Here is a 21,068-nt window from a genome sequence, read left to right as displayed (position 1 = left end):
CTTGAGTGCAGCCCTACTTAACACCAAAAAAAAAAAGATTTTATGGCCCAAGAACAAGTTTTTACTATGAAATGGAAACAAAAAATTTCTTAGAACTAGAAAATTTTTTCTCGCTCTAAGAAAAGTTTCGTTTTCAATTCTTAATACTTAAAATTTCTTAGGGCAATTAAGTAAAAATTTCGAGGTTAGAGTAAGACAGCAGCCACGCGGATTCCGATTTTCCAAATTAAATAAGAATTATTGTTCACAGAGCTACAGTTCCGGGAGACGAGACTTTTTTTCGCTTATAGTTATTGAGTTATTGACAAAAATCTAAGATTATTTATTTTGTTTATGTTTTTTGTTAATAAAAAATTGAAATTTTAATAAATAAAAAAATAAAAACACATCTTGCTCAAAATTTGATTCCGCATCGAATGAGCTATCATTTATATTTTTGCCACAATTCTAAAGATTTTTTCCCGCAAATTCACACAGGATTTTTACAAAAATCTTCGTTACTATGTAACATAGTAATGGCTACAATTCTAGCATAGGAACCAGAACTATTCTTTTCTCTCTGTGTATTCGATAATAAATAATAAATTTACCGAACTTTTAAATTCAATAAAAAACGTATTTTCCAATAAATTTTATTTCTATAGTTACTTAACGTCGAGTATACCGAGTTTTTTTTTAAATTATGAATTATTTATGAGAAAAAAATAATAAAGCTTTTAAAAATACGACAAATCTTAACTCACAGCGACTTTTCCAATAAAGTAATGCGGAACTTTGCCTCGAAATAGCAACACAGTGGAGTACATTCCCCCAATTGGCAAATCGAAAATCTTTTAAAGTTGTTGGAAACTTGTCGATTGCCTGTCTCTGCGATTTGCTCCATCTCACCAGCTTAATTGATAATAAGGAAAGGAATGAATAAGTGGAATAGATTATGCTAGATATACACAACTCATTAAGAACTTTAAACATTGATCGTCTACTTGCCTTCATTTAAATTCGTACTCTCAAATAAGCGTTAATTTCTTTTTTCTTTTTACTATTGAAATTTTATTTTTAAATAATAAAAATAACATCAAGTACAAATGTCCTTACAAACTAATTTACTACAGAGTAATAATACATTGAAGCTTATTAAGTAATTATTTACTTATTTTTTATAATTAATTTAATGATTTGTTACTTATTGTTATATTTTTTATAATTATTATCTAATTGTGAAAAAATAATTGCACATTTTTTACTTAATCGATCATTATAATCTAATTTCTATATAAAAATAACACTTTTAATTAAAAGTAGTAATTTAATTAAATAATGATCTACTGTTACTTGGGATCATATGCTATTGCGTATTATTCATATTTATAATTTGATTTATTTTCATAATACTACAGATACATCACTGTTTTTATCGGGTTTAATAATATTTACTGAAGATCAAAGAACATTTTGTACACGGAGAGAAATTCAAAGAAACGAATGGTGAATTTATAGGAATAATTCTTATACACGAAAAGAAATTTATGGTTACAATTACAATATGTTATGGGAATGGTTCCCATAATGTATGGTAACCAGTTTTTTTAAAACGTTGATTATAGGAACGGCACCCATATATCGCGTTACTAGAACCATAAGGGCGTATCTGAAAATATATGCCCTTAGGGCTTTGCAGAACCAAAAGGGCGTATAAAAAAATGGTTTATCTCCAATCAACTTGCGAATGTTAAAACAGTATATGTTTATGAAAAAACCAAAAAAAAATTTTTTGACATACGCCCTTTCGGCTTGAAGAAGAAAAAAAATTTTAGAGCCAAAAGGACGTATCTTTTTTGTTTTTTAAAAATTACTATCGATTTTTCGCGAAAAAAATCACAAGAATGGTAAAATAGATAAGGTTACAACTCAACACTCTAAAACCAAGTGTGTTACAAGTGTATTATTTTAACACATATTAAATGTGTTCTATGTTTAAGGCCATAAACAAAACTATAGTTTTTTGTAGTCATTCAAAACACGTTTCACGGTGTATTAAATATCTATAGATTGCTTATGGCGTTTCAATGTTATTTGGCAAGTGTGTTAATTTTGACTACACACTTGGTTTTAGAGTGAATATATTTGAAACAGTATTTAGGGGAAGGGGGGGGGGGGCAAAAGGGGGTAGGGTAGGCAAAACGGGGTACCCCCAAAATTTTATAAAAAAAAAATTTATATTTTAAATGGTTTTTAAACATTTCACAATCATTTCTGTAAATATAATTAAGCGTTACTGTGAATTTTTTTTGGTAAACTTTTTCAAAAATCAATTGTCAGTAGAAAAATATTAAAGACGTTTGTTTTATGATAAAAACTATTAAAAATTTTTTTTCTTCTTTTGTCTCCAATAAACATGTAAAATATAATTTTTCTTCATGTAAATTACTTAAAAAAAAAATTCAACTTAATCAAATTCAATTAAAATCCAGAAATTTTTTTTTTTTACTTTTTTTAGGGAGTATCCCACTTTGCCCGCAGAAATGAAAAATTTTTTTTTTCAACGGTAACTGAAAATTTACTTTGAATATCATTAAAAAAAAAAGATTTAGCGTATTTGAGTCCTCGAAAACTTGGTATTTCCTTAAGTACCCCCTTTTGACCCTCCCTCCCCTATTTAAATGAAAAAAACATTCTTAAGTTGATTGGATAAAAAAAGATACAACCTTATGGTTTTAGTAACGTGATATATTATAGTTATCATTACTGTAATATTATAGTAATCATTACCATAATATTATGGTAATCATTATCATAATTCTTTCACATGTGATATGGGAACTGTTACCACAATGATGGGCATTGTACCCATACTTATGTGAACTGTTCCCAGAAATTATGGGCCTATATCCCATAATTCCAAGTAATCATTACCATAACGGTATGGGTCTACGGGATGATATTTCATAAACGTACTAGGAATGGTTACCATAAATTTCTCTCCGTGTATACTGATAATTCGAAATTTTTCTGCATTACTCTATAACCTAGAAATCTAAGTTTTTAGTTTTTAATAGTATTGCATGGCAAGGAATGAAACAATAAGACAACTTCAGACAAGGGTAAAATTAAATACTCGAGCTGAATGCTTTAATTGAAAATTAAAAACGTCGAAATTCAAAGAGATTTGGGATTTTAATAATAAATTAAACAGTTTTGACTATTATATAAAACTGGAGACTTATTCATTTCGAAATAACATTTTATTAAATTTCCGCATTTCAAAATTAATGAGCATATGATCCAAATTACCTGATATTTCATTTCGTACGCCAACAGTTTTCATTACTGTATTCATAAATATATTTTACAATAAAAAGTAGATGTAAATACTAACCGAGTTATCGATAAAAAAAATAAATAATAAAATTAATTATGACACAATTTAATTACGATTCTGATAATTATCAGTTTCCCGTACTATGTACACTATACAGTATTGTTCGTTCAATATTTTGAACAAAGATAAATAATTAAATAAATTTTTTTCAGTTACATCCTACTGATATTTAATTTTAATGATAAAATTTATCTTCATAATTTCACTATGAAATTTATGAATTATACAGCCCGCGTCACTTGGATAGCCTCATCTATTTTACTCAATATCTGATTCTTGATCAAAATTTTTTCTTCCTTCCGCAAATCATAAAAGTAATAGTTACATCCATCAGGTCCATCTAAACTAAATTTAATTTCATCTGAAAAAATTACTTGTAGCCATTTATCTATCCAACTCATATGTTCTTTTACAAATAAAAGTCGTGCAGGTATATGTTTTTGATTCAAAGCCGATATTTTCTTCAATTTCATTCTCTTTAGATGCTTTGCCCGTCTTATCACTCTTGTGACAATTGAAATAGATGCTGCTGTTCCACTTCTCCCGCTATTTGCCTCACAGTCTTAATGGAATTAGATACCGCGCGAATTATCATTCGACGTTTCCTTCACAGAAAAAAAAATTAACTTGATTCAAGTGAAATATTCTTGAACCAAGAATGCTAGTTTAAAAAATTCCATTTTTTTTGCTTCAAGAATTTATTTCTTGGCTCAAGAAGTTTCAGGATTCCTAAATCAAGATTTGTATATGCTTGGTTCAAAAGTACATTTTTTTCACACAATAAATTTAACTCTCAAACCAAGTAACAGATTTACTTGGGTGAAGTAAAAATTTTGACACCAGGTGGCGCCTCGATGAGTATATCGTATTTGCTTGTTTTTCTCAATTCTCAGTTAGTTGTAGTTAGTTTTGAATTGTAAGTTCACAACTATGTATAAACATCAAAACATATATCTCGCCGTTGATAATTATTTTTGTTTAATGGATATAAATATGAACAAATTTCGTTATCATGATACCTAAAGTAGTAAATAATGACTGTGTTCAAACTTTAAAGATTTTTACAGTAAATGTATTTAATTGTTAATGTTTATTTACTGGGTAACCTCAAATTTTCTATTATTGAAAATGTGGTCATTGAACGAAAATATTATTTAAATTTTTAGCATAAATAAATTTTTTTTCAAATACAAATATGCATTAAACTTCAAATTTGAAAATTAGTATAAGTAACTATTGTAGTAATAAACTGATTAATAATTTTAAAAAATATATTTGTATATTTCTCAATCGAGTAAAATAACATCCTGATTCAAAAAATTCGCTATACTCAAACTAAGTCGGTATCATCCTGAGTCAATATTATCGGCCTCAAACCAAGAGAAAAAAATTCTTGGGAGAAATAAATATGCATCTTGTTTGAACACAAAAAAACGCTTCTTTCAAGAATAAAATTTTTGAAAGAAAAATTTTTATTCTCCATTGAAGAGTTATAATTGATTTATTCAAGATTGACCTTTTTTTTTAATTGAGAAGTTTAGATGTTTTGAACAAGAATACTATTTTGAAGAAAATAATTTACTTGATCCAAGTTAATTTTTTTTTCTGTGTTGGCGTTGTAGCAAATTTCGTTCGACCTTTATAATTCTTTCCGTAGTTTTCATTGTTTTTCACGAAATTATTAATAACTTTAGCACTTCTATTCACTCTTCTAGCGATTTCATGATGAGATAAATTTTGATTAAGTAAAAAATTAATTTTATTAATTTCTTCAATACTTAACATTTTATTGCGCCCCATTTTATATAGTAACCAATTTTGGTGTTTTACATCGATTTTAATTTATTCACTACGCTATAAAATTACAACATAATAATACGAAAATGAAATGTATTAGTTCCTTTGTGCAATAAATTTGACTGAGGCTATCCATGTGACGAACTACCGATCAGTGGCATATCCCCCTCACAATATCCTCACTTTGTTTCACGAACACTAACAACATATCTTGTTCTGTCTTAAATAAGTAACATAAAACATACAGACAATTTCATATATCAGCGAGTAAAGAATCAGTTATTGAAAAAAAATAGGTGAAGCTATCCAAGTGACGCGGACTGTACGTAAAATACTAACTATTTATATTAAAAAATAATTTACAATTCAAATCTTTATACAAAAAAAAAAGTTTAATAAATAAATAATGTAATTATCTGTGGAGATCAATTTCAACCTGCGGCAGAAGATCGGGATCTGAAACAGTAATAAAAATATATATGAAAAAACAAAAAAAATATATGACATGATAAATGTAAGGTTGTGATGTATTTGATAAATATATTTTTTGTCTGTGATGGCTGAACATTAGCTGATGACAAGCCAAGTGCCAGTATGCAGTTTATGGTGATAAAAAATAACAAGAGACAACCAAACAAGAAAAAAGGTATAAAAAATCTAAGGAATGAAAATGAAATAAAAAGAAACCTCCGAGAAAATAAATAAGAAAAATAAGGATAAAATAAGTCAGCAGAGTTATAAATCGTGCACCTTGCAACCGAGACGTCGAGATAGAAGTGTAGCTTCCGGCTCGACGTAGTTCCCTTTGCTTGGATGCTGAGATCGTTCTTCTCCCTGTCTCTACACCCTACTACCCTCTATAGATCCTCGTACCTCACGACACCCTACTACTTGCTATATATACTTCGCCCCTTGCAGACATCGTGCACTATTTCGCGTTTCCTTTCTCCTAAGAACTTAATCACCTTTTCCATGTTCTCGTCTTGGCGTGTACTGCCAACTCATACCTAAAACCCATTCCCAAACCCAACTAACTAGAGCCATTTAGCTATAACCATTGGCCAAAGTAGTATAGAGTAACAATAGTATGGCGAACTATCGCGACTGACACTCTTACGCGCCACTTACCTCACTACCTTAACTTACAAGTTTTAAATAGTTTCAAGCCAGAAATTACATCAGAATAGTTTCACTACTAGGTAAAGTAACCATAGAAAATACATCTTTACAAATATATACAGATATAGATATAGGTATAGATATATATGTATATGTATATATTATTCTCCGGTATTATTCAACTGTTTTCACCGGATGGTACTTTACTTGCTGTTCAGAAGAGCCAAAACCCAGTCTCGGTAAAACTTTGTAAATTACTCGCACGATTTTCACAACCTCGGTACTTTAGATCCAAATATAAAGAGATAGAGATAATTTAGTTTTTATTTCTGTTGAGTCGGGTTTAAATATTATAAAAAAATCCCCTTTGACAAGGTTACATTAAGTTTTATGTTATTCATGTAATTTATTCATAATTTTTTAATAATAATAAAATACTTTCGGACGTAAATGCTTCTTTAAAGTTTTGTATTTTATTGGATTGTTTGCGTTGAGCTTTTTTAGCGACACTGGTATTTTAATTGTGGATTTTATTATATAAAGACTTTGTTCAATCAAAATAAAAAGGGTGAATTGATATTTATTTTTGTTATAGAAATTTTATGAATATTTATGGATTTTTTTATTTATTTAGGATAACGATAGCAGTAGTGCTTGTACAAAATGGTACTAGATATACACATTAGTTTTTGTGAGAAATACTTGAAAAGTATGCTTATGAGTGTCTATAGAGGGCAGGTAATAAAGAGCGCTTACAAAAATATGAGGAATAATTTTGTCACGAGATGACTTAAGGAAGTTCATCGGATACCCGTATGAAAAAACCATATACTGTCGATAATATATAAAAAAATATATGGTAAAAAACTGAACATATATGGCGGCAAAATTATTAATATTGATTAATATATGATAAATCATATATAATAATTTATACGTTTAATATTATAATAATCCATATCATTTATAATATATGTGATTATATACATGTGATATTGTATAAAAAATTATATGTCCGCTTTATATATTGATTTATAACGTAAAATATATGTTTCATCTTATAAATTAATTTATAACTTCAATATTATTATAATCCATATAATTTATAATATATGTAATTGTATACATATGATATTACATCTCAAATTATATTCTCGTTTTCTATATAAACTTATAATTTCAATATTATAATAATTTCGATATTATTATATATAAATAATTTAAAAAATACACTCATACCAAAAATTAAAGGAACAAAAAAATTTTTGAAATTTTTTAGTGATTTTTGCAAGACTGTAACTTCATGAAAAATAATCGTATCGAGATTTAAAAAAAGCATTTTATAGCTTGAAATCTCTTGTTTTATATTTGTGCAAATATATATAAACATATATCTATGTAAATATATATTTACATACATTTATACAAATATATGTGAACATATATTTATATAATTATATATTTACATGTATAAATATTATGTGTCAGTCATATAATTAAATCATATATCTTATCATATAACTTAAAGTATAGTATAAAATATTATAAGCAATATTTATAAGTTAGAATGGAAAAAAAATATATTACCGATATATATGTTGCAAATTATAAAATCATATAATATTTTGGCAAAATTTTGTATATGGCTCCATATATGACTTCTTATAATTCCATATAATTTATCATATATTTTGAATTATACTGAATCTCATATATTGCTTTTTCATACGGGTAATCACTTTTTTTACAATATCTTTCAATTTTTAAATACAAATACTTTGAAGTGTTCTGTATACGTAGGAATTTTTTAAAATAGTCCTTGCGGTACTATATTTCGAAATATTAACAATTAAAAATCGTACATTTAACATGCATTCCCTATGTTGACCGTAGTTAGAGTAAAAATTTTATTAAACAACAATCATACTTTTTTTACAACATTTTTTTAAAAGTTGAAAATTATTAATTCAATTTATAACAAATTGTTTTTTTCAATAAAAACATAAACGAGCGGTATTCATTTTTTTGTAATTAATTTTTAAAGTTTGTTACTTTTAATGATTTTTAAGCTTTCTCCCATAACCTGACAAGTGAGAGATAGTGACTTGGCAACGTTGCAGTGCGCGGGAAGTTTAAAACACAGTAGAAACCCAACAGATTTAAATAATTATAAAAACAATTTTTAATTTTTTAGCATCAGACATATCTGCTAAAAATCAGCATATCTGCTAAAGCATTATTTATTTTCTCAGCAACTCGTTTCTTAATAAATCTTCCATTCTTTAGTCGCAAAGTCATTATTATTTATTATTTGTTATCTCCAACTATGTATAACCTCGAAATTATTCAAAACACTTTCTACAACACATGCTCAAGGGGATAAATATTCTAAGTTAGAATGCAACGTAGCCAAGTCTGAGAAAAGACGCAATGGGATCATTTTTATACTTCTGCGCATATAAGAGGATGCACAAAAGTGTACTGTATCTCAACTACTTCTTATTGTACTTAGAATGTTTTATACGAGAGAAATCGTTCTAAAAGTTGCGAACTACTGCTACCGATGAACCTTCTTAAGGTAGTTCCAACGTGGTATACTTCAGTCAGAGTATTTACTATAGACAAAAATTTAGAAGCCTCGGCACACAGACGTTCACACATACAATTACATATTATTAGTTTCAGTGATCTGACAACGTTGCTCTGAGTGTTTATGTATTTTTGTTTATGGTCTCAGTATATACAAATAGTATTGAGCTTTCTAATAATAGTAATATATTTATTTATTTAACTGTTTTTTTATTTATAACTAATTTAAATAGTGATTTTAATATTTTAGTTACGCAGCTGAATTTTACTAAAACCGTGAAAGATTTGAATTTCCCGCTTTTTATTCTACACTATTTCAGAGAGCGTTGCGCACGGCGTTGCCAGATCACTATAATTTGTTAAATGAGCAAGTTGGAAATGGATCGAAAATTATTTTTTTTAATTATTATATCTCGATAAGAAAACGGCGAGGTGCTATTTTTATTTTTTTAACTTATTCTAAAAATATTTTTCAACACTCTCCTACTTTTTTTTCCTATTCTGTCGAGAGAATTTTTTAATATAATAAAAAATAGTTGGAGAGACCGGACATTTTACATACTTTAAATGGGACATGACCCTCAAAACCGCGAACTTTGTCTTCAAATATCTCGCGATCTAAACGGTCAAAAATTATGAAATTTTAGGAATTCATAAATAAAACTATTCTAAACCTGTGAAAAAAATTTCAGCCGAATCTGTCGAAAAGTGGTTTTATGCTGGAACTACCTTAATGGGTTACTTCGATACTTTTCGTACGCTAGATATAGTACGTACAACTACAAAATATTTTTTTTGTCATATCAACCACGAAAGTTGGATTTTCGAGCAAATGCAGAGGGCGCAAACTATACGATTTCCGACAATATATAGTTTAGTTAACTTACCCGTACGAAAAAAGTAGATATCCGGAATATATACGGGCAAAATTGAATATATGTCTCATATATGCGGCATATATTCAGATTTGCCCGAACATATACGGATATATACTTTTTCAGTGCGGGTACTTCGAACTTGTATCGAAAAGTACCTTCTCGCTCTCTATCTGTCTCTACATTTCTACACGACTACTAAAATACGCTATAGATGAGTCGAATTATCTTTTAATTCGACAAACGTCCGCTAGGTAGAGTAAAAATCGGAAAAAAAATCTTAGCGACAGTCGAATCTTGTAAACGACTTCAACATACACGTACATTTAATCCGTCTCCATTTAATCTCGTGTGACAAACTTTGTATTTAACTCAAAAAGTTTTTAATTCTTGTGCTTTTAAATTAAATAAACAGTAATTAAACATTTTCGACTGTTTCTCTCTCAAATCCAACTTCCGTCGTTGATATGGCAAAAAATTTTGTTCGATACTTTATGCTCAAAGGTAAGAACCCTGACAGACTTGAAGTGAAGGTACGCGTTTCAGGCTATGGATACATTCTCATCAAGACCTCGTACTATATCCGGTTTTGATAAGAATGCGCCTATTGCCTCAAACTCGTGACGTCACTTCAAACCGTCAGAATCCCTACCATTGCACATATGTATCGAAAATAACTAATTCAACGCAGGCCTGATTTGCGCGCTTTATGACGTCTGCGTTGCGAACCCTAAACGACTGTTTATCGACCGGTGCAAAGAAGCTGAGTAAAGTCGAAGTAGATTTCCTCGTTTTCCTACGGCGTTGCGAAAAGTGAGTCTTATAATAAAATTTCACAACGCGTAGTTCGAACGGCTAGTACACTAAATGTAGTTGCTTCATTCCATCATATGTAGAGTGCTGTATCACGTGGTTGTTGTTGTATTTTTTGTAGTAATAAATATTTAAAATAATAATTAAAACATTCGAGTAAATTTTAAATCAATTAAATATGAGTTCTGAATTTTAGAGTCGATGGTTTTTTGTAACTTCGCGGGTGCGCCGTGTCGCTAAAGAGCCACAGACTTCACTTCGCATACGCAGGTTTCAGCCCGTTCATGTCACCCTACGACTTGTGCTGAAAATATTGCCCTCGCCACATAAAGACTATCTTTAGTATCCTTACAATGCAATCTACTATTTTGTAACACCCGCTAAAAAATTTATCTAAAGTAACCTATCTTGAATATTTCGATAACTTCGACTACAGAGTAGAGATATATCGCGCCCATTTTTGTCAAATTTCGAGGTAGAAGGGATGCATTGATGCTTTAATAAAAATTTAAACACTGCTTCCAAACAATCAGAAACAATCAGTGTTTAATGAAAAAGTTTATGAGGTCGATATAAGGCATTTTGAGCATGTATTCCCGGGTCAAAAATAGATTTTGATCCAGGCTCGTTTCATTTTAATCTTCTTTTGAAGTTATCGATTTGCCGACGATTTTCCGATAAGATCTCGACTTTTTCGACTTAAATTAAATTTTTGTCAACTTTTAGAACTTTTTTGATCTTAGTTTGAACTTATTCGTCTTCACTTCGAGCACAACAGTCATTCACCTTACTTTTGACTTGCTCAACCGAGTCAATGGCAAGCAGTATTGTTTAGTGTAAAATTTATTCATTACGTTTCACCGTAGTTTTGACACTTGCCTTATAATTTAATTTGAATAAGTCTAAACCAAGTCAATTTCGATTTGATTTAGACTTTTTCGTCTTAAATCGTGACAAAGTAAGCCAGTTAAGTCTAAACCAAGACGAAAATTCAATGTATTTTATATCTCCGTAAAAAAAAGTCGAGTTTGTCTTGTGAAAAACAGCTCCAAATTTCGAGTTGGTAAACCAAACCTAAATCAAGTTATATTTTTGACCCGAGTTACATAAAATAATATCTATATGGATTTAAATATATATAATTTGCAAAAACAGAAACTCAAAATTACTTTCAAACTTCTCAATTGTTGTCATTTATTAAAAGTAATAATTATTGTTCCGCTAATGGAGAGTGAGCTGCTGGCCTCGATTATTTTATAATTTTAGAATGTAATTTACTTTGTTTAAAGTTTAAATTCTTTTAAATATTTGAGCTATACAATGTAGAAAATAATTTTCGAGTCAGTTCCCAAAAACAAATAAATCATACTCGAAGAACAAGTTAAAATATTTTATAACAATTAACTTGTCTAAAGGTATTGAAGTGGAATTAATAGTAATTAATAATAGATTCAGATATCGACTAATGAAATTAGATAATACATATTAATTTGGGGATAACTTACCATTCTTACTCTCCTCCATGTACAAACTTGTCCGCTGAGACCTTCTACGATCAGAACCGTACTTAACTCTTGGCTCTATTCTCTGTGCTGATACATATGTGGGAGTTGTAAGGTCCTCTATGTATTCAACTCTAGGTGTGTGAACACGCTTGCGGCAGATAATTACACCGATGATAATTCCAATACCAATTAAAATCGCAGCAGCACCACCTTTAAAATTTAATGTTTCATTGTAATATTTGATTTCCACAATATTATTATTGTTTAACAATAAAGTTTTTAATTAATTACTCATTGGTAGAAGTATTTCTTAGCATTTAGAAAGATTTCTTAGTATTTAAGAAATCATTTATTAAACCTCATTTTTTTGTATTTAATAAATATTTCTTACTATTGAAGGAATGATTTCTTAATATTTAAGAAATCATGTCTTAAAAAATGATTTCTTATGTTAATATCTTCCAATTTTATCATAATTTTATTTATAAAAATTTATCTCTCTTCAATATTTTCTGAATACCGCGTAGCTCAGTGCGGGGTTACCCTCGTCCTAGGGATAGTAAAATCGATTCCGATTCTACCCGAGAACCGACTTAGTAAAAAAACTCGATCATTTAGACTCGACTTCCAGTTATCAGAGTCGATCAAGACTCGATTCTTAGTGATCGAGTCTATAATTTATTACTATCTGCCTACGGTATTGTTCTTGTAGCAATTTTTTTTTTTTCAGTATACACGGAGAGAAATTTATGGTAACAGTTCAGAGTACGTTTATGAAATATCATCCCATGCCGTTATGGTAATGATTACTTGGAATTATGGGATATAGGCCCATACTTTCTGGAAAAAGTTCCCATAAGTATGGGAACAATTCCCATCACTATGGTAACAGTTCCCATATCGCATGTGGAAGAATTATCGTAATGATTACCATAATATTATAGAAATCGTTTCCATTATACTATGGTAATGGTTCCCATTGTGTTATAGTAATGGTTCCTATAATATTATAGTAATGGTTACCATTTATTATGGTAATGGTTACTATAATGTTATAGTAATGATTCCTATAATATTATGGCAATGGTTACCATATATTATGGTAACCGTTACCATAATATCAAGGTAATAGTTACAATATACATGGTAATGTTCACCATTTATATAGTAATGGTTACCATATATATGGTCATCCTCACCATATATATGGTAATGGTTTCCATATATATGGCAATGGTGACCATATATATGGCCATGGTTACCATATATATAGCAATGGTTACCATATATATAGCAATGGTTACCATGATGTTATAGTAATGGTTACCATATATATGACAATGGTTACCATAATGTTATAGTAATGGTTACCATCTGTATGATAATGGTTACCATCTGTATGATAATGGTTACCATAATGTTATAGTAATGGTTACTAAATATATGGTAATGGTTACCATATTGTTATAGTAATTGTTATCATATATATGGCAATGGTTACCATAATGTTATAGTAATGGTTACCATCTGTATAATAATGGTTACCATAATGTTATAGTAATGGTTACCATCTATATGGTAATGGTTACCATATATATGGTAATGGTTACCATATATATGGTAATGGTTACCATATATATGGTAATGGTTATCATATATGGTAATGGTTATCATATATAGTAATGGTTACCATGTATATGGTAATGGTTACCACATATGGCAATGGTTACCACATATGGCAATGGTTACCATATATATGGCAATGGTTACCATATTGTTATAGTAATGGTTATCATCTATATTGTAATGGTCAATATATATATATATGATAATGGTTACCACATATATGGCCATGGTTACCATATATATGGCAATGGTTACCATATATATATGGCAATGGTTACCATATTATTATGCTAATGGTTACTATATATATGGTAATGGTTACCATAATGTTATAGTAGTAGTTCCTATAATATTATGGTAATGGTTACTATATATTATAGCAATGGTTACCATATATATGGTAATGGTTAGCATATTTATGGTCACGGATACCATATATATGACGATGGTTACTATATATATGGTAATAGTAACCATAATGTTATAGTAATAGTTACTATAATATTATGATAATGGTTACTATAGATTATAGCAATGATTACTATATAATACGGTAATGGTTACCATACATATGGTAATGATTACCACAATGTTCTGGCAATGGTTACTATAATATTATGGTAACGATTACTATAATATTATAGCAATGATAACTACAATATATGGGTGTCGTTCCTATAATCAACATTTTACAAAAACTGGTTACCATGCATTATGGGAACAATTTCCATAATATATTATAATTGTTACCATAATTTTCTCTCCGTATAAAAAGAAGATATATATGTAAATAAGTTAATTTACAATTATATTTGTATTTTGTATTTCTGACCGTCTTGAATTTGTTAATAGTTTCAAGTGAATTGCTTTGAATTTCAAGGAAAATTTTACAAGTGTACTTATAATTCTATACTTCTATACTTAACTAACTAGCTACTTAATTGAGACTTACGATCTAAGAACTTCATTCTTTATTCCATAACTTTTTTTTTTGTCGAATACAATGAAGTATAAATTTATCTAGAATGCAGCATTACTGTATCTTCAACTATTTTCATGCCATAGACAATGAATATCAAACAAAACATTATTTATGGAATTCAATTTATAAAAGTATTACAAATAACGTAATAACAAAAAAAAAACACTTTATTCTCAGTAAACAAGTGTATACGAAACTTTTACACGGATTCGTGTAATTTATCATAAATAAAATAAATCATAATTACTTTTTAGTTTACTTTAAAGCAAAGTAATTTTATTAAGTACTCAACAAATTATTATTTATTCTTAAAAAATTTTAATTATTCTTTCCAGTTTTAATGGAAGATTTTATTTGTTTTTATTAACTGAAGATAAATTTTACTTATCTCAACTAGTAAAAAAATTCAATTGAATTTCTATTTAAATTAACGAAGTATAGACAAAAGGAGAGTGAAGATAAAAGTGAGCCCTATGGGGCAGACCGAGCCACCAAAAATGGTTTTTTGGAAATCTACTAATTTTTCTGCTAAAAATAAAAGATCCAACCGATGAAAGTTAAAACAAATTGTCTTTTTTCTCAATATCTTCATTTTTTTTCCTGTTAAATAAAAATTTAATACCATGTTAAATTTAATTTAAGCTAAAAAAATCATGAGTAAAGTAATTTTCAGATTTAAAAAAAAACTCATTGGAATAAAAACATCTGACGCGCAATTTATAAGCAAGCAAAGTTGGAAAAAACTCGACAGATTGACCTTGTCAACCACTTGAAGCGAATCAATTCGCTTAGACTAGTCGTACGTTCACTTTTTCAGCAAACTATTGAATAAAGTGAACTGCACGACTGTTATTTTTCATTTTTTTATTTCAACTCCATGTTTTTTATTTTCTACATTTTTACAATTCACTTTTTTTTTGTCGAAAATTACTTGCAGATGAACGACTCTTATTTGCATGAGAAGTTATTTCAATGTGAGATCACTGTTATTTCATTGAATCTATCGACATCTCAGTTCTCATTTAATTCATTAAAAGTACTCAATGACCAAATAATAATGTTATTCTTAATACTAATTACCTAGTATCTTATACATCTTGTGACATCGAGTATTATACTGCCGTGCTTAGAAAAAGGGCAGTAAGTTAACTTCCCGGGGAAAAAGATTTAGATCTGATCATATATAATTATATCTGATCAGATCTGACAAATCAGATCTGGCCAGATCTTTAAATTGTCTCTATCTGACGAGATCTGGACAGATCTGATCAGATATAATTATATGTAATCAGATCTAAACCTTGGTTCCGGGGGATCCCTATAAAAAATAATATTAAATTGCAAAACAAAATAAGATAGTTTTAATTCGATCCGAAATGTAATCTAATGTATTAGGAACGTTCCTTAAAAGGATTATACATGATTATGATTGATGAAAAAATTCCGGTGGCTGCTGGGCTCGAACCTGCATCCTCCCCATTCAAAGTCTTTGATGATATCCACTGCGCTGACCCACATATGCGATCGCGTGAGAGTAAATAACCAGATATGAACAATTTTCAATAAAAATACAATGCATACATGACTATATCTGAGCAGACATAACAAGATCTGATGATGTTTATTGTTGTATTTAGTTCAGATATAGTTATATCTGGTCAGATCTTATGAGATATATGCCAATCTGACTAGATATAATCATGTTTGATATTGTATCTCGCCTAGATTTAGTTATATCTAACTAGATCTGACCAGATATAAACGGTGGTTGGCCAGATATAATGAGATCTGATCATGTTTAAATATTAGATCTGATTAGATATAAATAGATCTGCCAAGATATAATTTTATACGATCAGATATAATTATATCAGGTCAAATCTAAATCATTTTCCCCGGGTTACTGCCTTTCGATCTTACCGATGTTAATTTAACATAAGTTAAATCGAAAAGCAATAAGTGAAAATTTTACCTTTTCCCTAAGTACAGCAGTATAATACCTGATGTCTTTAGATGTATACAATAGTCTATTCAACGCATATTTGGTGATTGGGCCTTATCATATCTGCAAAGCAAACTCTAAATGGCCGTTTACCGATCAGTGGTAACTAATTTGTGAAAAAGCAAATGGCTTTCTATGTTCCTCAATGGCGTTTCATTTTGAACTTTCGCAGTCATGGATAATTTTTAATTAATATTGTTTATTGCAGAGTAGAGCAGCTCTTAGGGTTGCAGCCAAATATTAACGTGTTCAGAATTTTGCGCGATTCAATCTTGCAATTGAATTTTTCAATTAACAGGTGAGAGAAACAAAGTAATACTACCTTACCTGTTTACATCTGGCTACAGATAATTTGTAGCAGTTATAAAGGTGGTAGCTAGTTATTAATGACTATTTAGTATACGATACTATGTCTATGATCCGGCGCTCGAAAAATTTGATTAACAGGTAAAGGAAACTATCGTATAAAATTTAGCTACAAATTAATTACTAAAGATTAATAGCAGCACGATTTTGCTGGCAACTTTTACATTCTTAAGTTTCTTATATTAGAATGAGCTCTTACAATATTGGTTAATTCAATTAACAGATGAGCGTAGGTTGTTTTAATGCCGAATGCTAAACTACTAGAACTCGTCACCGGTGCGGCGCGGGAACTCACACTTTTGGCCAATCAGAATAGATTGTATTTTTATGTGAAATTTTATGAGATCAGCTTTAGGCATTTAATGGTGGATTCTTTAGGCATGAGCTACTTAAATTAACTTAAATCATAATTTCAATTATCAATATCAAGAATGAAAACTTACCAATAACTCCAACAGTGATGAAAAAATTTTCTAAATTACTTCTTGGAATGATATTTTGTACATTATCGATAACAAATTCACCGGAAACTTCCATATTTCTTCCGCCATCAGACCCGTAAATACGAACATTGCGGAAAAGTTTCGGTTGACTTCGTCCGTGTTTATTGATAGCATAAACTGCTAAAGTATAATCATAACCAGGCTCCAAATCGTTTAGTTGAAAACTCGGTCGTAAATTTTCAGTCCGATAAATAGGCGGAGCCTCACCTATCTTTCCTTGGTCACTTTGGGGCGTTTGAAGAGTCTGTGAAGTTTGGAGCAATTGCGTCTCTACCATGGACCCACGTACTTCCAGCAGGAAGTGCTGAGGTAAACCACCGTCCGAGCCGGGAATGCAATTGACTTCAAGTGCACTACTCTCGTTGTGAAGAGTACAGTCTATTGGAGATTGTGGTACTTCTGTAAGTGAAAATTAATTTTTTTTTTCCCGTGTCTTTGTAAATCATTATTACGATGTAATTAATGATTTTTTTTTTTTTTTCGATTCATTAATTTTTAAAGAGAAATATTTTTTTTTGTATTAAAAATTTTCAGAGTAGGGGAGAGGTGCTGCAATTGTAACAAAAATTTTATTTTTTCTATTTCATTTGTTTTTTTTAAGATAGTAAACTTAAAAACTGTCAGAAAGTTAGCTGATAGTATCTTTGATGTGACTGACTTAGTTAATTAGTAAAAAGTCGATGTTAACTTATAAAAAAATCAATTTATTAAACTAAAGTCAGGGACCAAGATGGCGGCGTGCATGGGTTGCAATTGTAACACAGTGCAGGGGCAATTGTAACACGGAACGAAATAGATATTTTTCATCAAATTGCTTTTATTATTCAGTCTTAATACATACTATTATACTTTATTAACTCTTAAAGTCAAGTATTTAAACTTACAGTATCACATATATTGGGATCTTTAACATAAATTATTAAATATTTATAAATATTGAAACAATCAAAAAATTACACTATCCCAGAGTAGATTCGTAGCGCATCCAGTTTGCGCAGATCCCATACACGATTCTGAGTGTTACAATTGCTACTCGTTCAAGTGTTACAATTGACGCTCACGCTGAATTGTTAATAAAAATCTAATTACAATAACAAAAATCAGTAAATTGATATGAAATTCAATTGTACAATACTCTTGATATGTCTCTTAAAGTATTAATACAAGTCTTACATCATAACATTAGGAAACAAATTTGTTATTAAAAAAATTGTGAAGCGTACAAAAAAAGTTCCCGCATGAAAAAACTTTATATGTGAAAAAATCTACTTTAAAATATATGAATTTTATAATGTGATATATTGCACAATATATAAAACAATATTTATATTTTTGCCGCATTAATATATGATAATATATTGAAAAAAAATATATTGCTACAATATATTAACTACATATTTATCAATATAACTTTTTTCATGTATGTTTAGCATATAGGGGAGGGAGGGGCAAAAGGGGGTACCCAAGGAAATTCCAAGTTTTCGAGGACTAAAATACGCTAAATCTTTTTGTTTTTAATGATATTCGAGGTAAATAGACAAAATTTATAGCTGCCGTTAAAAAATAAGATTTTTATATTTGGCGGGCAAAACGGGGTACCCTTAAAAGAAAGTTGAAAAAAAAAATGTCTGAAAATTGATCAAATTTTATTACTTGAATCTTTTATATGTAATATACATAAAGAAAAATTACATTTCACATCATTGGTGAACACGAAGGCAAAAAAAAAAAATTTTGTGGGGAAGAGAGGCCTCCCTCCAAAAAATGATATTTTTTTTTTTTTTTTTAAATTGTTTTCATTATTAAGAATGTATTTCTTTCTCTTGACAACTATTTTTGGTTTAATAATACTCAAGAAAAATTTTTTTAAGTATAATAAATCGTTTCCTCTCGATTAGCTTAATTACTAATAACTATTTAATGAAAAAAAACAATTCTGTATTTCTTATTTGTCATTATTTTGAACCCAAAAAACGTGATTTTTTATTTTTTAGATTACAGATTATTTTGCATTATTTAAAATATTTTATCAATAAAAAAATAAAATATTATTTTCGAATATTTTTAGTGGCCAAATTTGCCCCAGCTATAACAAATCAGCCGAAAAATGAATTAATGTATTATATTTTTTTTAATTTGACGATAAAAATATAAAAGAATCATTTTTTCAAAATTTTCGGCTGGTCCATTTTGCCCTAGGTGTTATGGGTAGGGCTAAAAATGCGCAAATATATCGAATTTATACTAATTAGACGAAAAAAAAAAATTCTTTTTTTTTATAAAATTTTTGGGGTACCCCGTTTTGCCTACCCTACCCCCTTCCCCTATATCTTGGTATATTTCATTATATATTGATATATTGTATTGTAAGTAGTATATTTATTAATATACAATGTGATGTATATTTTTTATATAAGTTTTTCAGTATATTACAAAATATATGGTACTCCATATATTTTGCAATATATAACGTCCAATATATTGCAAAACTAGTACTATACATATTTTTCGTACTATGATATGTTACATAATAAAAACTATGCATTTTAGTTTGTAAATTTCATTTCTATGCTATCGGGCAGCTTCTCAAAAAATAAAGATATATAAAGACTATAATTTTCAATATATCGAGAAAAATATAATTTTTAATATATTGCAAAAATATAACTTCAATGTACCGCAAACCATAGATTTAAACATATAAGTTCTTCCATGTATGATCAATTATATACAGACAATATATCACTAATCATATGAGTCAAAATATATATAAATTTTATTATATTATACTTTATAAATTACGTATATACTATCCATATATGACAAAAATATATTGAGCATTATATGAGATAATATATATAGAGAAATATAAAACATTATATAAAAAGAAATATATTATTAAAAATATGTAATCTAATATATGTAAATAACATATATTCATAAATATATATATTTTTGCCGCCATATATATATCACATATTCACCATATATATTTTTATATATTTTTTACAATATATGGCTTTTCCATGCGGGTTTTCACGCGTATATTCAACAATTCTCAATATTTTGATATCGGAACAAAATTAATAACTGAAACTTCGATCTAATCTATAACTTACTATTTTGAATGAGTTAAAAAAAGAATAATAATAATTTTGAGTTTTTTAAATAGTTTTTTATTGAGTGTTACAATTGCCCCTTGTTACAATTGCAGCACCTCCCCTACCACTTATTAAATTTTAATTATCGTATGATTCATTAATTTTAATATCTTTATTATATTGGTTAACCCAAAATGTTAAAGTTATCTCTTGTGAAACTCTGAGAACTTTGATGTCGGAAACTTGGTCGTCTTGGGCTTGTAAACATGACTAAATAATTTACGAAAGCATCTTTAAGCTTAAGTAACCACAGAATAGAAGCAAGTTAAACAATTTAATTGTCTAGAGTATTGTGGGTAAAAAAATATATAACAAAGTAACTATTAATATGTTAATTGAATAAATAGTTTT

At 28.7% G+C, this 21,068-nt stretch overlaps 1 protein-coding gene across 1 annotated transcript in view; it reads right to left on the bottom strand.

Annotated features, from left to right (window-relative positions):
- Positions 1–1,093: 1,093 nt before the first annotated feature.
- LOC130675746 (hemicentin-1) overlaps positions 1,094–21,068 on the bottom strand; it is a 160,906-nt gene continuing 140,931 nt past the window's right edge. Inside the window, exons 10-12 of the mRNA XM_057481587.1 lie at positions 17,497–17,955; positions 12,078–12,287; positions 1,094–5,632 (exon numbers count right to left, since the gene is read on the bottom strand). Coding sequence (XP_057337570.1) covers positions 5,589–5,632; positions 12,078–12,287; positions 17,497–17,955 — 713 coding nt within the window. The 3' untranslated portion in view covers positions 1,094–5,588. The remainder of the gene's footprint in view (positions 5,633–12,077; positions 12,288–17,496; positions 17,956–21,068) is intronic.

This window comes from Microplitis mediator, chromosome 10, assembly GCF_029852145.1.
Source record: "Microplitis mediator isolate UGA2020A chromosome 10, iyMicMedi2.1, whole genome shotgun sequence".
In the NCBI taxonomy this organism is placed as follows: Eukaryota; Metazoa; Arthropoda; class Insecta; order Hymenoptera; family Braconidae; genus Microplitis; species Microplitis mediator.
Note: the sequence above shows the minus strand (reverse complement) of the source record. Positions and strands in the feature narration are given on the sequence as shown.